The following is a 21,658-nucleotide window of genomic DNA, read 5'->3' on the forward strand; positions in this document are numbered from 1 at the left end:
GGAGGACTGTTGCATGTCTGTGTGTGTGTGTGTTGCGGGCCGGGGGGGGGGAGCGGGCGGCGGCGGAGAGGGAAGGTGTGTCTTCCACTCTCCCCTCCCGCCTTCCTCGGAGCCTGCCCCGCCCTACTTAAATCTCCCTTAGCGCCTGTCAGGGCAGCCGGCGCGGCTCCGCCTAAAAAGCTTGCCAGCTCGGAAAGAGGGAGACGGAGAGCCGGAGCGTCGGTAGTCAAGGTCGCTCGCGCTGAAGGAGCACCGAGGAGGGAAAAGCCCAGCCGCGAACCGAAAACGCCGCTTCCCGTGTTTCTCGTCACAGGGGACCAGAGGGACGGCTCGTGCCGCCGCGGGACTCCCGGGCTGGTGCTTTCGCCCTCGCGCGCTCTCTAAGACGCCGGGGACCCGTGTTGCCTTTTCGCCTCTGCCCCTGAAAAGGTGGCTGGCAGGCAAGCAGGCGGGCAGGCACCAGAGAAGGTCACGGCAGCAGGCCGGCGGTGGGTTCAGGGAAAGGCCAGGAGACCGGAGTTGAGTGGGCAACGCAGGACAGCCCGGCGCCGGAGTCCTGTGAGGCGGCTGCGCCCGGGGGGCCGCTTGTGTTGCTGTGCCAGGAGGCGAAAGCGCGGGGGCAAGGAAGGCCAGGAAGGAGCGAGAGCCATGGGGGTGCCGGTGCCTGGAGAGAACGGCCTCTTGGGCTCTCTCTGGAAGAGGCTGGGTTGCAGGATGCGACCCCAGCAGCACCCGGCCGGCGACGGCCGGCGCAGCATCGACGAGATGCACCTGTTGCAGCAGAAAAGGTGAGGCGCGCGCGCGAGTCCCGGGGCGGCGGCGGGGATGCTGTGAGGCGCTTTCGCGCGCTTTTTTCCTCGGGACATCTTGCCAGCCTTGGGGAGGGGGGGGGAATCGCCCGGCAGGGAGGTGGGAGGCGGCGTGGGTCTGAAAAATATTATTGGTCTGAAAAATATTACATTAGAAGGTGATTCCCTATTCTGTCTCATTGTGGTCCTTCTCCTCAATTCAGAGAGGAGCCATTTTCTGTGGGTGATACTTTTGGGCATTCCATGTAGGGAAACAGAGTTATTCATATACTTGTAACAAAATCAGTCTTTGCACCAAGATTGTCAGGGACTGTTCGCCTCTTGTAGATTGTATTCAGTCTGTCTTGCACTGGCTTCTGAAGTGAAGGTTTTTTTTTTGTACCTAAGACAGTTTATCTTTCTTAACTTAACAAGAAACCAACAATGTAAGAATGTTTATTTTCACAAGGGATCTGAAGGTTCTTGTTGCACAAGAGCTGCCACCAGCGCAGTTTACTAGCTTGGTAAGAAGCTATAACTTGGTAGGAAGGAAGTGGATCCAGACACTCTGTGTACACACACATTTCATGTACCAGGATAAAGTTGCATTTGCTAGCTTTCACATGTTTCTAGGGCAACTTCAGCAGCTCCTCTAACAATGAGGTTTTGGAACTGCCTTCCTTCAAATCATTCCAAAAGGCAAAATAATTTGCTGACAGCAGATACCTGAAAACACTGGTTTTCTTTGTTAAATGTCACCCTGCCCTGGTCTTTTCTTTTTCTTTTTTTAAACAGAAGAGGGTTCTGTCTGGAACATGACTATTTTGTCCCCTTCAAATTTGTTCTATGCCATTTGTACAGAAGGTCTTTTCCTAACTGAGGATGGGGCAAACAGTCCATAATTAGATAGTGCCCTTCTATCCTAGATATGCATTCTGTTCTATCGTCCTGATGGACATCTGGTCAAGACATGGGTTGTGCACACAGGTCTTATTGCTATAATTAATCACATGGTTATTAAAACAATTCTCTTTTCATTCTCTCCGTAAACAGTTGGGGACCCTTCAGTCATCTTGTGGGGGAAAAGAAGTATAAGGGCATACGTGCTCAGGTTTTTAAACTGACTTGCGCAAGAAAATGTATTCCTGGGTAAAGTAACTGAGGGTTCAATTGAATCCTAATTCAAGGTGGCTTTCCCATGCCATCTTATGACAGAGTTAGCTTTGGATGATGGGTAAGAATGAAATACAAATGTCCGTGGAAATGCCCTTGATCTTGCCAGGGCTCTACAAAGACAGGAAGAGGCTGAATCAATCCCCATGGAATGGGGTCTTTATGATAATAGGCAAGATCATCTGTAAGGAGATGATGGGCAGCCTTATTCTTAACATGAGACTTCCTCCCCCCCATGAGGTTCTCAAAAATATACATTTTAAGATGCTTTCAGGACTGCTATGAACATTTTTTTTAACAAACAGAAAGGCAGTCATCGCTTCATGCATATGTGAAGCATCCACCTCAAAGGCAGGTTTGAAGACTGGTGTGCCTAGACTTTTGCATAGTGCTGGTGCACTCATGCGCATGAAAACAGCCCAATGTATTGTGTTCTGATGCCATCTGGGGAATCTTCCCTCTTGGGCATCCAACTATTTTGGTTGATCCTACTGATGGGCAGTACAGCAGGTGTATTCAATCCTTCCCTCTCATTTATTTGTTTATGCTGTTTGGAAGTTCCTAATATACTGTATGTGCAGAGTCAGTGAGTTTGGGGGAGAATGATTTATACTCTTGTCCGGTGTAGCTTTTATATTCATGTAAAACAAAGTGTTTTAGTTTTAGATCAGTTTCAATCTGGTGTATGCAAGTGCACTCAGAAACATATTAGAAATCCCTGCATTTATAAACCCTTTGAAAATGCTTGTGCTTAGAATATGCATTTCATTGAGAAGTGGCTCCTTTTCTGCTTTCTGTATTGTGTGAACAACATTTAGAAATGATGCACTGGACAGTAATAAATCTCCTTAATATTATTTATGAAAATTCTAGGAAGCCTGAGTGTGTTTGTTTTCCTGGAGGGAAGTCTCACTGAATTTAGTTAAATATATTCCTTGTCCGTGTATGCATGGTCTGAGAATTCATTTAGTCCTAGGTTTCACTTGAGATGGTGAACCTATGTCTGAGCTGTACCGCTTTAGACTGCAGCTGGGGATCTTACAAGAATATAAGAACATAAGAAGAGCCCTGCTGGATCAGGCCAAGGGCCCATCTAGTCCCAGCTTCCTATATCTCACAATGGCCCCACTAGATGCCTCTGGGAGCACACGAGACAACCAGATACCTGTCTCCTGATGCCCCTCCCCTGCATCTGGCATTTGGAGGTACCTTCCTTTTAAGCCTGGAGATTGTACATCCCCATCATGGCTTCTAACCTGCGATGGACTTTTCCTCCAGAAATCTGTCCAATCCGTTTTTCAAGGCATCTAGGTCAGGTTCCGTCACCACATCCTGTGGCAAGGAGTTCCATAGACTAACAACACACTGAGTAAAGAAATAGTTTCTCTTGTCTGTTCTCACTCTCCCAACACTCAATTTGAGGGGATGTCCCCTGGTTCTCGTATTGCGTGAGAGGGAAAAGAACTTCCTCCTATATGCACTCTATTCCCTCTTCCCTTATGCCTGAATCTTTCTCCAACCCATCCCAAAAATTATTTACATGTAGAAAACTAGGTGTCAAAAGGAGGGCTCAGTGAAAATCTTTCTCTCCTCAGTATCCAGTTTCTATGAGGATGGATAGTTTGTTAAAACACACTCATATGAATCAATTCTGTGGAAGTGTTTCACACTTGTTGGCTTTAATGGATCCTAAAGCCCTTCCAGCAAATCATCTTTTGCCTTAGCACAACCAAGCATTGAGATTTGATTACTCTGTAGGTGCAAAGAAAAGCCTGTCGATCCTTATGACGTCCTAAAGCACCATAATGTTTAGCCTTTAAAAGGCCCTTTGAGAATGCCTGGATAGCAAAATCCAAAGGAGGCCCTCACTTGGGAAGATGATGCAGGAAGAGCTGTTGAGAGTTCTTGTCTATTACTGTGAGTCTGGGAGAGATTTTCCAAGGAGATTTTCAGATGAATCAGATGTGTTTGTCTTCTGTTCTACTGCCCTTAGTGGCATCCTACATCTGAGGTCTCCCTCTTGAATTTGTAAGCCTTGGTGCTGAATTTGGTGGTGGGAAGCTCCTTAAATCAAGACTAGGACAAAAGAGTAGAGTGCGAATATTTTGCATTCAGCATTGTTCTTTTCTCTTGAAATCTCCATGTAGGCAGCTTAGCAGCTTGGAAAATGATTAAAACTGTGCAGATGGGATGATCTCTGTATTGATCAGATATTAAATGATGCTGATCAAAATTACTGAGAATAAATTTGTAGATAAGAAACTCAAGGAATATTTGAAAATTGTACAGACATTCAGAATTAGGCCAGTCAGTATAACATTTCCACGCAGTTGAGGTTTCGAAGGAAGGCTTGTGGATTCCTATGTATGAGATCCTTAATGTGAAATAGAACATTTAAGCAGCTTTCTCAAAGCACATTTGACTTTTTGCCTGAAGTGTAAAATGTGTAAGGCAATTCCTGAAATGTGGGGAGGCCAGTACAGTATATGTTTAATGGCTTTTGCCTGTGGTCTGTAGTTATTCAGTCTCATGTGATTTCACAGGATACCAGCACCCCATTCTGCTGAATAGATTGATCAGATCAAAGACACATGATTATTAAATCAGATTAAACATACATAACCTTGAAGGACAATATGGAGGGCAGTTTTGTGAACCAAGATAAACTGCCTAGCAAGAGGCTAAGAATTCCTCTTATAGCTTACACTTTTGCATAGCTTGGAAACACCATGTATACGTATTGGTTTACAAGGATTTTAGGTGTAGCTATATCCTCCTCTTTAGTCTTGCCCATACTTATAATTTTCCATTTGAAGAACTTACAGAACAACTATTGTAAAGAGTTCAGCAATTGTTGAAAGTGGCAGAATCCACTGCTTTGTGTTTTAGAACTTGGCCAACCTGAGGCTTTACAAAAAGATAGGGAGAACCTTTTATCTGAAATCCAGTGCAATCAGTTTGTTCTCCTCTGGTAATAATTAGAGGCGGCTGAAAACTGATGGACTCATAGGCACTCCGGGTTGAAATTGTGGGGCATACCTCATGTTTGCCTTGTAGTATCCTACATAGATATAAGCTATGGGAGCTAGTTGTATTGTTCAGTTAATAGCATTTTGAGCTTGGAAATGTGGAGACCAGGTTGAAATCCCACACCAGACATGAACTCATGAGGTCACACTGTGAAAACCACTGTCTCTTAGCCTCGAAGAAGAGATGATAAGATTTTTTAAAAAAACTGCTGCTGCCACTATACACCCCTTGAGTGACATCTAGGGTACCACAATGCATGCCTTGACAGCATCATGAATAGTGTTGCACATCCCATACTCCAGACAGAAGTTATATGAGTTACAAGATGTAGAACATAGCATTAATATCATTATGAAAAGTGAAAAGTGATTAGGGTGGAAGTAGTGCCATGTCTTGCTCTATTTCTAGTCCTCTTTTACTAGTCCATTGTAAAAGAAAAAAGAAAAAAAATAGCACCAGGTGTGGAAAAACAAGAGGTACAGTCTGCAAAACATGTGACCCCTAAAATTGATATCTTCTTTATTACAATAAACATAAAATGTGTTTTATGGCACCTGAAAGATTCGTATATTTATTTGGCATAAGCTTTCAGGAACTTCAGTCCAGGTCTTCCAATGTCTGCAGAAGTGAATTGTAAACCACAAAAGCTGAAACTGGTAATTAGCTAGTCATGAAGGTGCCACAACCCCTTTTCCAGTTTTTGTTGAAACAAATTAGCATGGTTATACAGTATCTCCAAAAGCAAGGCTGTTTCTTGGTTTTGTTGCGACTGAGTGATGTGTACTCTCCTAGAAGTTTTATTATTATAATTAACATCATTAAACTATAAAACCTACTTTGTGTAAGTAACATGTAATTCAGGAGGATTCCTTAGGTGAATGCCAGGCAGCTATACGGCTCTTCTGGGCCACCTTAGCAAGGGCACAAAAGGTATCTAAGAATATGAGATAGTTTTAGTTGCCTGGTGGTCTACCAATGGACCGTAATAGAGCTTCTAATCATATTCATTGCATAAGTCCATATCGGGTAGATTGCCTCCTTCCTGCCTATTTCTTGATGTCTTTTAGCCTCTAACTTTTTACTGTGATATACAACTTTAAGATGAACTTTTAGAAACCATTTTCCCATTAGAGGCATCGCTTATAATATTTGATTAGTGTTCTAATCCAGAAGTGAACCAGACAGAAAATCTATGTTAACTCAGCCTTACTTGCATCCACATTCAATGGTGCTACATCATGTTCCACATTTTTCTGAGTTTGGAAATGTTAATTTTTTGTATTTTAACTCCCAGAATTCCCTTGCCACAGTGTTGGGAGTCGTAATCCAAAAATAACAGGGAGTTGTTAACAAAAAAATAAAAATAAAAAAATTCCAGGCTGTGGTATCTTTCGTGGTCCCACTTAATGTATTAATACAAAGCCGGAAAAGGCACAAAGTTATCATGATGTGACAGGGCAAGTGATGTTACTACGCATTCAGAGGAGATCTTGATGTGGACAGACCCATGTTTGTCGTAACGTGTCGTTCCCCACTGTTTGCATTATTTTTAGAAAGTGGTGCTGGGTTCTAGTTTGTAACTCCCCCTCCCCTCCATTTTAAATGCAAAGTAATAGCTGAGTGTCAGAAATTCTTCTGTTTCATCTCAAAAGAAAAATTGGTGCGCATCTTTAACTGTGGCAACGTGTTTCTTGTTGGAGATTGTCCCTGAAAAAGGAATTTCTGCACATCAAACAAGAGCTGTTGACACTTTCTGTAATTAGTAACTCACCAGTACAATTGCTTGTATTTATTTCAAGTTTTATGGCAAGGCCGATCATTGACCTATTCACTTTCACAGGTGCTTTTGAAATGCCTGCAAGGATAACCCTCTGTGGGGCCACCTGAGCTATCAAGGTTGGTTTTAAGCTGAAAGTTATGACTATTGAGGTTCTCAGCAGGGCCTGTTCAACAAGTTGCCAGGGGATAGGCAACATGACACAGGCAGTTCAAGACAATACAGGCAATTCAAGACAATAGCTTCTGGGCTCCAGTTAACACTGATAGAGGACAAGCAATTGTTCCCCAAGGCTATAGTGGCACTACAAAAAGAGGTGGGGTGGGAGACAGAAGAAGTTGACTGTATTTTTTAGGAGGGTGAGCAGTGTCCTACATGTTAAGATCTCTGAGAGAAAAATTACACTGTACATCATACCGAAATGGGCATCTTACATGTTTTCTGCAAAAGCAGTAGCGATCAATCTTGAAATGCAGGTACCCATCCTGAGAGATCCTGTAGCCCCACACACCCATAAGAAGAGTCCAAATGTGCAATCATCTGGTTCTGATCAAATGGACAAGTGAGGAAAGAAAAGGTATCTTGTAAAGGTAACGGCGACTCCAGTCTAGACCAAACCACCCTCATACGCTTTGCATTACAACAGGGAGAATGGCAACAGTGTATTTGGTCCTTGAAAAAAATCCATTTCTCCTCAAGCGGCTGTGAGGATTTCAGCTAAATCCAGAGGGAAGAAGACAGTCTGGGAGATGTGGCAGATGTCATAGTCCCTGCTGGTTAGAAAGTCCTGGAGCTTTGACCCTTTGAACCCTGATGTTACTATACTAGTGGAAATATTACTTTTTTTTTTTACCTTGATCGTAATATGTGAAAAGGACTTTTCTCTCCAGTAATGACAGGAATGTATTGATGGGGAGAGCAGGAGTGGAGGGGGAGATATCTTTGTTAAGAGGAGTCCTTGTTGCTTTTCCCCTCCAGCGTTGCTCCTGCCTTAATGACCACATCGCTGTACATGGATCCTCCTCACTCAGGCCACCTGATAAGGACAAACACACACTGTCCATCCTAGGCTATGCTGATATAGATTGGAATATGAATTAATGCTTGCACTGGGGATCGATTAGTAGAGACAAAGGCTTATGATTTTTCTTTTGAACCCTCCACCCCCAAAACCCACCAGACTCTGCTTCTGAGCCTCCTCACATTTGCTGTATAAGTTCTTGATGCTCCCACCATACCACAGGAAGTTGAGAAACTGCAAAATTATTTTCCTTGGCCTGTGAAAAAGTGAGATTTTTGTGGGACGTTTGCAAAAAAACCCAAGAATAAGTTTATTCTGAAATTAACAAATTTGTGCAAATAACACTTTGACACAAATTGCACAAAATGCTGCTCCTTTTTTCCCATTGACTAAAGATTAGAAGAAACGGATGTTTGTATCTTTTTAAAATCAACCACTCATTCTGTGTTTGCTGGACTTGTGTGCACACTTTGCTCCATAGAGGAAAAGGACAATAGTTTTGGATAGGGATAAAGAGCGTGGCAACAACAAAAAAAGTGTTTCTTGTTTTGATCGCCACCTGCAGAATCTTGCAGGACTAAAAATTCCTCATTGATGTGTCTGAGGGTGTTAGGATAGCTTAAACTGGCAAAGAATGAGAAATTTAGTGAGCATTTTCTATATTCTTGCTTCACATATTGACAGTCCTGCTTCGAGTGCCCCCTTTTTTTATTGTAAGCAAAGTACTGTTTTTTGCTATGTAGAGGGGAAAAAGTAATGGAGTCCTAAATAGCATGCCCTAAATGGTAGATCAGACTGACAACAATTGATAATGGGTGTATTGTGTTGCGTGCATATGGTATCAACGTTTCTGGTTTTATTTTTCTGAACTGGTTTAACCTTGCTTTGGGTATTTGGAGACAAGTGATTTTAACTGCTCCAGGAAGAGTGCGACTTCACATAATCAATTCCTGGTTTATAGCTATCTTTATCTATATGAGAGTGCCAACGAGTTTCTTTGGTCAAGTGCCAGGAAGTTAAACAAAGACAGAGAGAGAGGATGCTTTTAACTGTGCAATGCATCATCTTTTGGTGGTATAAGTATGTGCAGCCGTGATGGAACAGCCGAACGGTTACTCTCAGCGCTATGACAAATTACAGTATTGCTCGTCTTCATGTTAATTGCTACCCCAGTGTTAGAAATGAATAAAACAGTGTCCAAAATTTTGTTGTGCAACTATGCGCACACAAGTTGAGGCTGTGCCTGCATCAGTTGTGTTAGCACTGAGGCAGAAGTGCTATTCCAGATGTACTTCCATTGGCACGTTGTGCAATCAGACATGCTGGGAATGCATGGACTGTCATCTGGTTGCATTGTGCAGTGGTTCCCAACCTTGGATAAATCAAGTTTTCTTGGACTGCAAGCCCCAGAAACCCCAGCCAGTATAGCTGGTAGTGAAGGCTTCTGCAAATTGCAGTCCAAGATCACTTGGGTTACCCAAGGTGGGGAACCACTGGCATAGTGCAATTCCTTGTTGCCAGGTGTAATAACTGGCACATTTACGCCAGTGTAACTTTACGCTTTGCAGGCAAGAACAGGATTTTTGCCCACTTCAGCAGTTATTATGCAAAACTAAATTAACTATGTAATTACATTATTTAATAAATAGTGGCCCACATAAATGTGGCCCACTTTAGCATTTGTAAACAAGAAGAATTGGGCTCAAATTAAGTAATGCTGAGAGTGTCATTAGGATACATGTCTGCTTTGGAAACTACAATTATAGAATAGGCGGAGGAAAGGCCGTTTTAATTGGGAATGCCCTGTCCGAAAGGAGAAGAGCTTTATCCATTCTCCCTAAGCTGTGATTCCAATTAAAATTGCCTCATCTTCTGTTGTAGCAAATAATTTTGCTACCTAGGGCTAATAGCAACATGTTATCCAAAAATCATTATAAAAACTGAATTCCCTCATAAAACTGGGCTGATTTTGTGGTGTTTAATCCTAACAAGCCAATTTTGAATTTGTGTTGTCTGTGTGGGTGTCTCTTTGATGTATCATCAAGTCATTTCCAACTTAGTTATTCTAATAGGATTTCCAAGTGTGTGAAATATTTAAGGAGCAATGGTTGTTGTGGGTTTTTCGGGCTCTTTGGCCGTGTTCTGAAGGTTGTTCTTCCTAACGTTTCGCCAGTCTCTGTGGCCGGCATCTTTAGCCTTCTCACAGCCATAAATACTCCACCCACTCTCAAGCCTACCCAGAGCACAGTTTGCTGTCCTCTGAAGATGTCGGCCACAGAGACTGGCGAAACATTAGGAAGAACAACCTTCAGAACACGGCCAAAGAGCCCGAAAAACCCACAACAATCATTAGATCCCGGCCATGAAAGCCTTTGAGAATACAATATTTAAGGAGTAGTTTTACCATTGCCACTCTGCCTCTAGTGAGTTTCCATGCGCTAGTGAGGATCTGAACCCAGGTCTCCTGAGTCCTAGTGACAGAAAGAAGAAGAGAGCCTTCCTTTATTTAGAAGGGAACCTACCAATAATATGCCATCAAGCATAGCTTCAAAATGAACACATTTCTCTTAATTAGAAGACATATTTCTTTGTCATGGCAACTTAATTCCAGATTTGCCCCATACTTGGGAAAAAGCACAATAAACCTGATTCAGTCCAACTCTGGTGTATGAATATCAGCAGTGATATAACATTCTGGATCCCACTGAGTGAAAGTGTTGCTTTGGAGGAATGTCTCATGTTCCGTCAATATGTATGGCAATACTGGCCCTTTGGCCTTAGGATATCAGGTATAAGAGTGCAATCCTAACAGGCCATGATGACTGCGAGCTGGCTGAGCTAACACTGAGCTCTAGCTAAGACTGTGCTGAAACCGAACCCCACCCAGCCTCTAGGGATGTTGGAAATTCCTTCGGATACATACCCTCACTCTGAAATAACTTTGTGTCAGCATAGTGGCTCTGAGGGAGGGGTTTGTCCCCTGCTCTACTGCCTTCTCCACCCTTTTCTTTGACTCTTGCGCCAGCTCATCTCAGCCAGTAGAGCAGTTGTGCTGGCAGGTCTGAGATCTCAGATTTGTCAGCAGAGCTATGCTGGCACAAGAGGCTTTTGCCTATTCCAAACTCCCTGTTGGTGCCATCTCTGAGTTTGAATTGCACTGCCTATTCACTTTGATAATCATATAGAGAAACATCACGGATGCCTTGCTATACATCCTAAATGTCTACCTCATATAATCTACTCATTTAGCATTATTATGTTTTCATAGCTGTATTTGGAAAAGGAAAAGAAAAAAAACCAATCCCAGTGAAAATATATTTAAGAGTAATATTTTCAATAACAATGTTAATATTTTGATTGGTTGGTTAGTTGGTTGGTTGGTTGGTTGGTTGGTTGGTTGGTTGATTGATTGATTGATTGATTGATTGATTGATTGATTGATTGATTGATTGCCACCCATCTGGTCTGGTCGACCACTCTGGGCGGCTTCCAATAAGGTGCATACAATAAAACATAAGAATTTTACAAACAATCCATAACACATAAAATAATAAAACAAATAATAAATGAAAGAAAAAATAAAGAAAGAATTAAATATTGACAGGAGGGAAGGCCTGAACATACAACCATGTTTTTAGTTGACTCTTAAAAGTGCCCAGCATAGGGGCCGCACGAATAACCAGAGGAAGGTTATTCCAGCCACCGCTGAGAAGGCCTGGTTTCGTGTCCTTTCCTTCCGGGCCTCCCTCGGCGTCAGGCTCCTCAGCCTCACCTCCTGGCTCGTGTGGGTGATTCAAGTAGATCTAGTTGGGAGCAGGCGTTCCGCCAAGTATCGGGGTCCTAAACCGTTTAGGGCCTTATATGTAAGCATTAACACTTTGAAGTCAATGCGGAAACAGATGGGCAGCCAGTGCAGCTTGGCCAGAGTAGGAGAAATATGTTGGTATTTTCTCACTCCAGTGAGGAGTCTGGCCGCTGCATTCTGCACCACCTGAAGTTTCTGCATCAGCTTCAAAGGGAGCCCCATGTATTATTACACATAATATTACCCTCCTCTTCTCCAGTAAACAGTTTTTATCCTGATTATTGGAAATGCAGGTTTGGGTGTTATTTTCCCCCAAAACTGGAGACTTCTGTGTTTAATACCTGAATTCTATACTGTTTCTGTTTTCCATGAACAAGGCAGCCACCCAGCTATCCACTAGTACAGCTGCACACACTGTTGGAATATGGCATATGCTGCCAAAGCAACATTTTTAGCTCGATAGGATGTGGAATATGGGTGGGCATCCCCCAGAGCCTCAAATATGACCCCAGCACCCCTTTTTAAAAATTTTGTCTCAAAAAAACCTTCTTGTGCCCCCTGAGGGTATGGGAGGCAAACAAACAGAAAACCCTTTTTAAAAAATTGGGCAAGAGAAGATTGTGGGGGAGGGTCAATTTAAAAAAGCATTTTAAAAGAAAAGTATTATAGGCTTGGACAAGGAGAGTGCAACCCTTAAAAACCCAAAGGTATGCATGTGTGCAGCTTCTGACCTCTAGAAGTTACCCACCTCTGGTGTCATTTATTAGAATATTATATATTTACATATACTAGGCTTAGATCAAATGAGACTCCCCTCCCTAGAAGCCACATTAAGAGATAAACACAGAAAAGAACTTGATTTGGAGGGCATGAAGCTTGGGAAATCTGCCTTAAAATGCATTGTGTTTGCTAATGGGTGGGGAAAGCACCAGGCTTTACTTGAAATTACAGGTGTGGGTGGGTAAGGACTTACTAACTCTGTACCTCAATAAAGGGCATATGGATTGGGGCTTACCTGCCCTCTGTCCTTTGGGAAACATCCTTACCTGCTCTGTCTTCGGGTCTGTGATATTATGTGCATAATTCTGGGTGTCCATGAAAACAAAAAAGCCAGGAATGATGAGGGAATGCAAATGGCCTTCAGCTGGGGAGCTACGTAGGACCCTAACCATGTGATTTACAAAGCCTATACAATGATGATCTTTCCGCAGTCACACACATGGTCAGTCCTAAAAAAATTTAATAATATTTTGGTAAAGTTAGCAAACTCATCTGACTGAAAGAACAAAGAAAAATAACATTCCAGAACGCAATAAAGCAATATAAACCGAAATGCAAATCTTTCTCTTCGCCTTCCAGTAATGAAAAATGGAGCAGTTGTAAAGCGATATATATAGCGCTCAGTGAGCTTAGCTTGAACCTTTCCTAGTATATAAGTGGTTGGTGTGTCCCTGGAAGATCTGGGCTTTATTGATGTGTTCAGCTCTCATTTGCCTTCTCCTTTGACACCAATCCATGTTCCCTTTATTGAGGTACCAAGTGGAGAAGTGCTTATGAACACCTATAAGGTAAAGGTAAAGGTTCCCCTTGACATTTCGTCCAGTTGTGTCCGACTCTAGGGTGCGGTGCTCATCCCTGTTTCCAAGCCGCAGAGCCAGCATTTTGTCCATAGACAGTTTCCGTGGTCACGTGGCCAGCACAACTAGACACAGAATGCCGTTACCTTCCCACCATGGTGGTACCTATTTGTCTACTTGCATTTGCATGCTTTCGAACTCATTCCGTCACATGGATTTGATCTTACAACTGCTGGTCTTCTGACCTTGCAGCACAGAGGCTTCTGCGGTTTAACCCACAGCGCCAGCATGTCTCTATGAACACCTATAGTGCCTTATTCCATCTACTGTACTATACTGCTTTCATTTCCCCATTTCCTCAATTCAAATTGTTATCCTTCTTTTAAACCCTATTGATGCCGAATGGTATGGAGGGCATGTTGTGGTGTTGGTCTTATTTAGGTCAGCTTCTTCTTCCACCCCGCCATGGACCCAGAATCATTCAGACCCTGATTCAGTCCAGTTTTGCACATTTGCCCAAATACACGGTGCACCTGCATTCTTGGAACTCCAGCTGGGAGAACTGTTAAGCACATTTTACACAAGGCTGCCCCAGTGGTCGACTGGAGGGCAATTCAGATGTGAAGCCAAAAAAAGTACCCATGCATTTTGCAGCACAGGTATATGAAAGCTATTTACAAGCACTTAAACTGGATTGCTAGTAAAACTGATGGAGAACACTTCATTTACTGGCATGCTAGATCCTGGGTATAAAAGTTTCACTAAACTGTATCCATATTTAAGAGATGGGAGCTAGAGAATAATAAGACGTAGGGAACTTATTCCCAAACTAGCATGGATTCCCACAAATGATATGTACAACTGAAGAGAGCATTTGAGCTACTGCAGTTGTTAACTCAATAAATCAACAATTTATAGAGTATATGTCAAATATATCACATGCAGATGAACCCTGTTTTTCTTTCGATTTTCAAGAATGTGCATGGTGGTCAGATTAGGATTCCCATATGAAAAGAGGAGGGTTTAGTCTGCATTTTCTAACTGTTTCCTTCAGTAGAGAATCTTTCTCGTCCTTTTTTGACCACAAACTGTGGGGCAGGGGAGTGAAGTTATGGAAACAAGCAGCTACAAGAAGGACAGTAGAAACTCTCTCTACCCATGTGGATGTTGCAAGTTGGACCAAACCAGACCATATCTGACTTCTACCATGAACCTCTTAGGTGGCCCTGAGCCAGCTACTGTAAACTCATACTAGGGAGATAATCTTATTATGCTGGAGGGTAGCTATAAGAATGCAAGAAGGTATGCAAATCACTCTGAACATCTCAAGTGCTATCTTATATGATGTGAGGGAGATTAAGACCAGCTCTATCTGGTCATATCATGCCTTCACGGCCTCCAGGCCTCCAAAACTGCCCAGGACAACATCTGCCTGTGGTGGATTCACTTATTATCCAGAAAGCAGAATGACCATTAACCATTAACTCCTAGGCATCTCCAGTATCCTCAAGAAGCCAAAGCCCTAGGAATGAAAGCTACTTAATGTGTCTGTTTTTCATGTAGCTCATCTGTAGAACATATGTACTATGTAATGCTCACTCTCTTACACACAGACAGACACATACATGCTCCAAGCTTCTTTCTTGTAGAGGAACAAAGTGCTGATTTTTCTGGGTTAGCAGACAAGCGGTCTTTTCCCCTCTACTCCTCAGCCCTTCTACAGGGTTAAAGGTCTCAGTCTTGTTGACTGTCCTTGAGCCTCTTCTGCTGAACTTCCCAAGGCCAGTTACAGCCAGTTACCTCTTATCCTTGTTGTCTAGGCTTATGGACCTTAGGCTTCCAGGTGTGCCTGGTGAAGTCCTCTGAGCCGTGTGGGATCATATTGACCTCGTTGGATATTGTTGTCCTTTGTTTCCTGCATCCCGTATTAGGAAGCCAAGTCGGATTAGGTATTTAGAATATAATGGCTAGGTGTGTTTTAAGAACATACTTCCATCTTCCTTACTAAGCTACAATAAATAGTCATTTTCTGTGCTATGGGACTCACTGCTGTTTGCTACAAAGGATTAATGACCGTTAAGACGGCTGAATTTCTATCTTCCTTCTCTGTCCTTGTGCTGCCCCCATGTGGTGTGTGATGAAAACATTGCAAGGTTTGATACTGCTCTCCATTCCAAACTGGATTTTTGATTTTTCTGGTCTTTATCAGATTCTACATTTCAGGAAACACATCAGGGATCATGCTTCCTGCTCAGGTGCATTTATGATTGATGATGATGATGAGTGCTTGCTGTTGACACAGACAAAAAATTTGGAACCTCAAGAGCTAATTTCTTACTGGAGCAAAATGTTGACAGCTTTCTTGTTGTCTGCAGGATCCAGGAGTATCCACTTCTCCTGGCTGCCAAAGAGAATAATGTCCAGGCCATCAGGAAATTGACTATGGATGGTTCTTGTGATATTTTCCAAAGAGGTACTTAACCCTTCTTTTTCCCTACTAACAAAAGAGTCAATACCCCATTGATTTAATAATTTTAAAATTATTAAAATAAACTCATTAAATTAGATGTCTGTTTGCTTTTTAACATAAAAGTTAGATCTTTTATCCACTTAGAACTGTAAATGTGCTTTGGACAGATATCTGAAGAAGCAAACAAGTTTAGCTTACCCTGAAATGCAATTCGTAGAAAGTTGACCCTTGTGCTTTTCTTACTCTGTGTAGGTGCTGTGGGGGAAACAGCCCTCCACATAGCAGCCCTTTATGACAACCTCAACGCTGCTGAGGTTCTTCTGGAAGTGGCTCCAGAACTTGTCAATGAGAAGATGACATCAGAACTCTATGAAGGTAATTCCTATTTTTAAAAAAGGAGATTTGCATTGTCTGGTATTAGAGTGCCTACGGTAGAGGGTAATGAATGCAGTATTTTAGACCTTATGTCATAGTGCAAAATAGACCATAAAACATGAAATACATTTAGAGTAATCAGTGGAAATCTCTTCTTTTGTTCCTGCAGTAACTGATAGCAAGTAACCAGTCCTTAGCAAATGTAGTCTGTCTGTCTACCTTACTTACTTATTTTTTGCCTTACATAACTTAGTTGTGACATAATAACACAATCAAGTTGCTTTTCCTACTTGTCATGTAAAAATTTTCAGTGTTTGGCAAACAATATTCTAAATACAAATACACACACATTTTCTCTGGCATGGTCAGAAAACAGATGTGGAGTGATTTCAGAAGTGAGAAAATTGTGGAGGGGGGACATTTATCCCTATCTCACCCCACTCTTGCCTTGGACCTTATAATATTAAAAACAAACAAGCATGGCTACATATTCCCAGCATTCCCTTTCTCTTTTTTGGCCTAGAATTTGGTAATATTGAGACTTCCAGAAAAATGACTTCCTGCTTCATCATAACATCAGTAGAGTAATGGTTAAGCTATATAAAATAATAACTGCAGCTCTGCAAATAAATTAAGCTACAAATAATGTTCACCCACTTTAATTCTGTAATATGGATATGCCATACTTTGTTATAATAGATATTGGGATTCTTTATGTCATACATCAGTGGGCAATGACAGGCCTGAGAATCAGATTAGATATGGTGTAAGAAATAGCTTTGAAACCCATGAATGGAATTCCTATCTCTCCACCCAAATTCCAGACATGGAGATGCTAATCTGGATTGGAATTGCAAGGTCTGGGAGGGAGTGCACTTGTGAAATTCAGAAATGTGGTTGACGTCATATCTAGTTTGATCCTGAGGCTTGACTTTTGTTTCACAGAAAGGCTTTGTTTTAATTTGCTTTTTCTTATTATTAAGGAAAATTTGTGAAACACGACTTTGATACACTTTCCTGTTCAAACCCTTTCCCCCCTGTGTAAGCCTTTCCCCCTAAACCTTCTGTCCTTTCATAATGCAACCTACCCAAAACTGAGTGTAGAGAATGTCCTTATGTGGTATTAAGGCTGTTTGTTTGTTTGTTTGTTTTTAAATGTGAACTGCAGGACAAACAGCACTTCACATTGCAGCAGTGAATCAAAATGTAAACCTAGTGAAATGCCTGCTCAAGAAAGGAGCTCACATCTGCACGCCCCGGGCGACGGGACTCTTCTTCAGGCGCAACACCCAAAGACTCTTCTACTTTGGTATGATCACATCGGTAGCTCTATAGCAGCAGTCCCCAACCGTTTTAGCCCCGCGGACCAGCTGCAGAAGGCGGGGCACCGCATGCACTCATGTGCACATGCAAAGGAGCGTGCACACTCTTGTGCACGTGCATGTACTCGCACACATGCGCATGCACAAAGGGCAGTGCAGCACTTGTGAAGGCACGCTCACGCTCGTGTGCATGCACCAAGGGTAGCACAGCACTCGTGCCATTATTATAGTTCATCCACCAAGGGTAGCACAGCACTCGTGCCATTATTATAGTTCATCCTAAGCTTCCTTTTAGTGACATTTGCACCAGTCTGCTTATCCAGTGGCAGCTTGGACTGCAGTTTGCTAATGAATCACCAGCCACAGCAATGAAGCACTGCTGCATTCATTATCACAAAGCTTGCTAATTCAGCACCATGAAGACACACAGATTCTGTTTAGCACTGCTAATGTCTACTGAAAACCACACTGATATCAGCAGCCCTGCAAAATACAGGGAGCATAGGAATATAGGAAGCTGCCTTACTCAGTCCTGGTCTATCCAGCTCAGTGCTGTCAGCTCTGATCAGTAGGAATGACTTTCCAGGATTTTAGCTACAGTTCTTTCCCAGCCCTACCTGGAAGATCCCAGGGATTCCCTGGTGGCCTTCCATCCAGTACTAGCCAAGCAAAACCTGGTTAGCTTCCAAAACTGGAAAAGATCATAAGTGTCCAGGGTGGCGTGGCAGGCAGCCCCTGTGCCTCTTGCTTGCAGAACTCTCCAACAAAGTTGCTGGGCCCTTCTCCATCATTAACAGTTCCGTAGGGTTAATCTGGTTTGTCCACCAGAGAAGGAGCCACCACTTTGTACATCAGTTGTTTTCCTTACACTTGACAACTAGCACCTGAATCCATGAATTAAATCCACTGGTGAACACTCTGTCTGAAGGAATATGAAAGCGCTGTCCATGGTGCTGTATTTCTAATGGCCCATTCATCTAAGCAAGTACTGAATGACTAAGCAAGTACTGAATGATGGAAACAGCCACACCACCCATTCTGTCGTAAAGCAAAAGCCAGATAAACAAAGTTCCACCCAAGAGGTTTAAAAGCCAATCTGTGGTGGAGCAAAAATAATTTTTAGTCCTGAAAAAAATGACCATAAATACCTGGTGCAGAAAATACACAAGGCAGATGCAGTCCCTGAGGGTGGCACCCCCCCCCCAGCACTAAAAGCATAGCTCTGGAAGTGGCTCTATGTTGCAGAAGGATGTTCTGACTCTCTCCTGCACTATAGAGTTACTGGTACCCAGGCAACTATGGATCCAGGGAAACAGACTGCGTGAATAGGAGACTTTGCTGCAAATACATCATAAAACTTTGCCTTCTCCCCCACTCAGAGTCCTGTCCTCTGGAGGGTACTTTAATTTTTTCCCCATCTTAGCAACAGTACACAGTATCGCTTGGATGGGGTAAAAAAGAAAGCTGCTTCCCCGTGACGTCGGTCTTCAGCAGCATCACTGTGCTGGAGGATAGCTTTAACTTTTTCCCCATTTCAGCAATGTGAGATGGGAGCAAGTTTGCAGCAAAACTGCTACTGGAATTTACTGGGATGAAGAGGAAGCTTTAATCTCCCCTCTTCCCTGCGATGTTGGAGTACTGTTGCTAGAAAGAAGAGTGTAGGTGAAAGTTTACTTCTCACTCTACAGGTTTTCAGTTGTGTTATTGGGAGAAAGTTTGAACCTCACCAACACACTAGTGACATTACTATGTATTGCTGGGATGGAGGAAGGAGGCTACAGCCTCCCCACCTCCACCTCACTGATAGGCAGATTTTCATGTTTTTGTGTGCATCTCTCTCTCTCTCTCTCTCTCTCTCTCTCTCTCTCTGTGTGTGTGTGTGTGTGTGTGTGTGTGTGTACAAGTGTTTTTGCTTTGATGGATATGCAGTCCTGACTGCCTAGCAACTGGTACAGGATGGTTAACCCATCAGAAGTTGCTAGTCCCTTTAAAAAAAAGTGCCGGCCATCTCCAAACTCTCTCTTTGGTGGATAACATTTCTTTTTGCATGTTGCTCATAGGCTAAATAACTAAATCTTTCCTTAAAAAATTAACTAATTAATTCTGAATATATATTTTATTAGATCAGACTTGGTTAAACTTAGAACAGAACAACTTCAATTTGTGTTAATAATTCCATTGAGCTCAAGAGTGCCTAATGTAAATATGACGTAAGACTGAAACAGAGCTTGGTCATATTCTATTCTATTCTATTAAGTAAGGAAGCAAGCAAGCAATGAAGCAAGCAATGACGCAAGCAAGTAAGCTCCGGTCTGAATTCAATATGCTATTTTAAAAAGCATATTTATTGACTGATGATATGTATAGCAAGAAAGCAAAAGGTGAAAGATTTATACGATCTGTAGAGAAACCAGAGTAAGCAAGAAAGCAGCTGCCACTCCATGTTAATAAGCACTTTTATTAGAGACTTAGATGCTCAGTGTGTTATCAGGGCAGAATGACAGACTGAGATTCAGGAGGCCTCGGTTCACATCCTCAGACAGCCATTGAAGCTCAATGGGGTGTGTGGAATTGGTAAAACTGATCCTTAAATATTTCACCTACTTTGAAAGCTGCATTAGAGGCAATTTGAGTGAGATTCCGACTTGAAAGCACACAATAACATGTATTAGAGAATAAAGAAAAGTTTTTAAAGTCTGCTGTGTGAGTATTCAGAAGCATATTCTTGAATCTGGTAAGTACATAAATAAACTGTTTTAAAATGTGAGATGAAATACTGTTGCACAACTCTGGATGCATGAGGGAGATGACCACTACCAGCAGTGAAACACAGCTGATTAAAGATGGTCTTTAATCAACACAATGTTGCAAAGTCGTGCACATCCCAAATTTCCCAAGGGAAGCTTTCATCAGCAGCTACTTGCTATTCCTGATTACCTCATCACTGTTGTGCACACAGAGCTACGTAACAGGATTTCAGCCATTGTTTAGTTTAACTCAGCCATTCTCAACATTTTATTTTGGTCACAGCCCTTTTAGGAGCTCTTCTAACGTTTCAGGGTTCCCTGTCAAAGAAGGATACAACACAAACAGCTGAATAGGAAAATGGAATAGAAAATATTTCCATCTGTGGCCCCTTCAAATGGAAAGTTCCCTCTGAGAAGTCCCCTTACCTTTGTTGTCTCCTTATGTTTGAGACTTGTTTTAATTTATGGCATTCCTCCTCAGGAGAACATGTTCTGTCCTTTGCGGCCTGCACAGGAAGTGAGGAAATTGTTCGTCTGTTGATTGAAAATGGAGCTGACATCAGAGCACAAGATTCCTTAGGTATGAGGCCTGTACCCAGAAGGAAAGTCAGTTGTGATTTTCTTCCAGTCTTCTTCAAGGTTGGGAAGCAACATATAAATCTAACCAATGAAATGGAATGAAGAAATTGCAATTAATTCATTTAAGGATTCTCTTTTTGATAACATGTAGCAACATTTTTTCCTGGATTATTTTCAGTAGAAGGCAGTGAGGATGTTTAGCACAGAACATGCAATTATAAAACATCTTTTGCAATCCTGCCATCAGCAGGACAAATGGTACCTGTGCCATCTCTTGTCTGATAACAAGTGCTGATACCAGACAAGAACTGATAAAATGCTGTTAGCAGACAATGCTAACACTCTTAGCTACCTGGATATCATCTAGCTAAGACATTTACCAACATGATTTTTTCCAAACTCCGGGAGGCAGTGGAAGACAGGAGGGCCTGGTGTGCTCTGGTCCATGGGGTCACAAAGAGTCGGACACAACTTAACAACTAAACAACAACAACAAAAACATTTATATACATCTACAGGTTATTAGTCCCCAGTATAATTATCTTTTTGAATCAAGTATTTATTATAATTTCAAATATGTTAATAATAAAAAGATTCTACCATTTCATCCTGGTGACAAACCATAGTCAGAATAATTTTTAAAAAAAGAAAGAATAAGGGTTCATTAACACTCAGCTTCACCATTTGAAATCTGCTCCTTTACTTTTACGATGATGTAATCAAGGGAAGCTTTTGCTACTAGAAGACTGCCAGCTAATCTGATACTGGCTAAATAAGTATTATTTATGAGCTGCTACCTTTCAATCCTGCAGTTCACTAAGTGTGGTTCCTATACTATGGTTTAGGACCTTAATCTTTTCAAAAATGTATCTCCCACAAAACAGCTACTCATCCCGCCCACTCCTCACAGTCCATGATATTAAAAATGGTGACACTGAAGGAGGCCAAAACATTAGAAAAAATTATTTAACATTAGGAACTCTGCTTTTTCAGT

At 42.2% G+C, this 21,658-nt stretch overlaps 1 protein-coding gene across 1 annotated transcript in view; it reads left to right on the forward strand.

Moving 5' to 3' along the window:
- Positions 1-211: 211 nt before the first annotated feature.
- TRPV5 (transient receptor potential cation channel subfamily V member 5) overlaps positions 212-21,658 on the forward strand; it is a 50,514-nt gene continuing 29,067 nt past the window's right edge. The window contains exons 1-5 of the mRNA XM_020811534.3: positions 212-788; positions 15,547-15,644; positions 15,894-16,016; positions 17,185-17,325; positions 20,567-20,665. Coding sequence (XP_020667193.3) covers positions 649-788; positions 15,547-15,644; positions 15,894-16,016; positions 17,185-17,325; positions 20,567-20,665 — 601 coding nt within the window. The 5' untranslated portion in view covers positions 212-648. The remainder of the gene's footprint in view (positions 789-15,546; positions 15,645-15,893; positions 16,017-17,184; positions 17,326-20,566; positions 20,666-21,658) is intronic.

The sequence above is a fragment of the Pogona vitticeps genome, chromosome 2 (genome assembly GCF_051106095.1).
Source record: "Pogona vitticeps strain Pit_001003342236 chromosome 2, PviZW2.1, whole genome shotgun sequence".
NCBI lineage: Eukaryota > Metazoa > Chordata > Lepidosauria > Squamata > Agamidae > Pogona > Pogona vitticeps.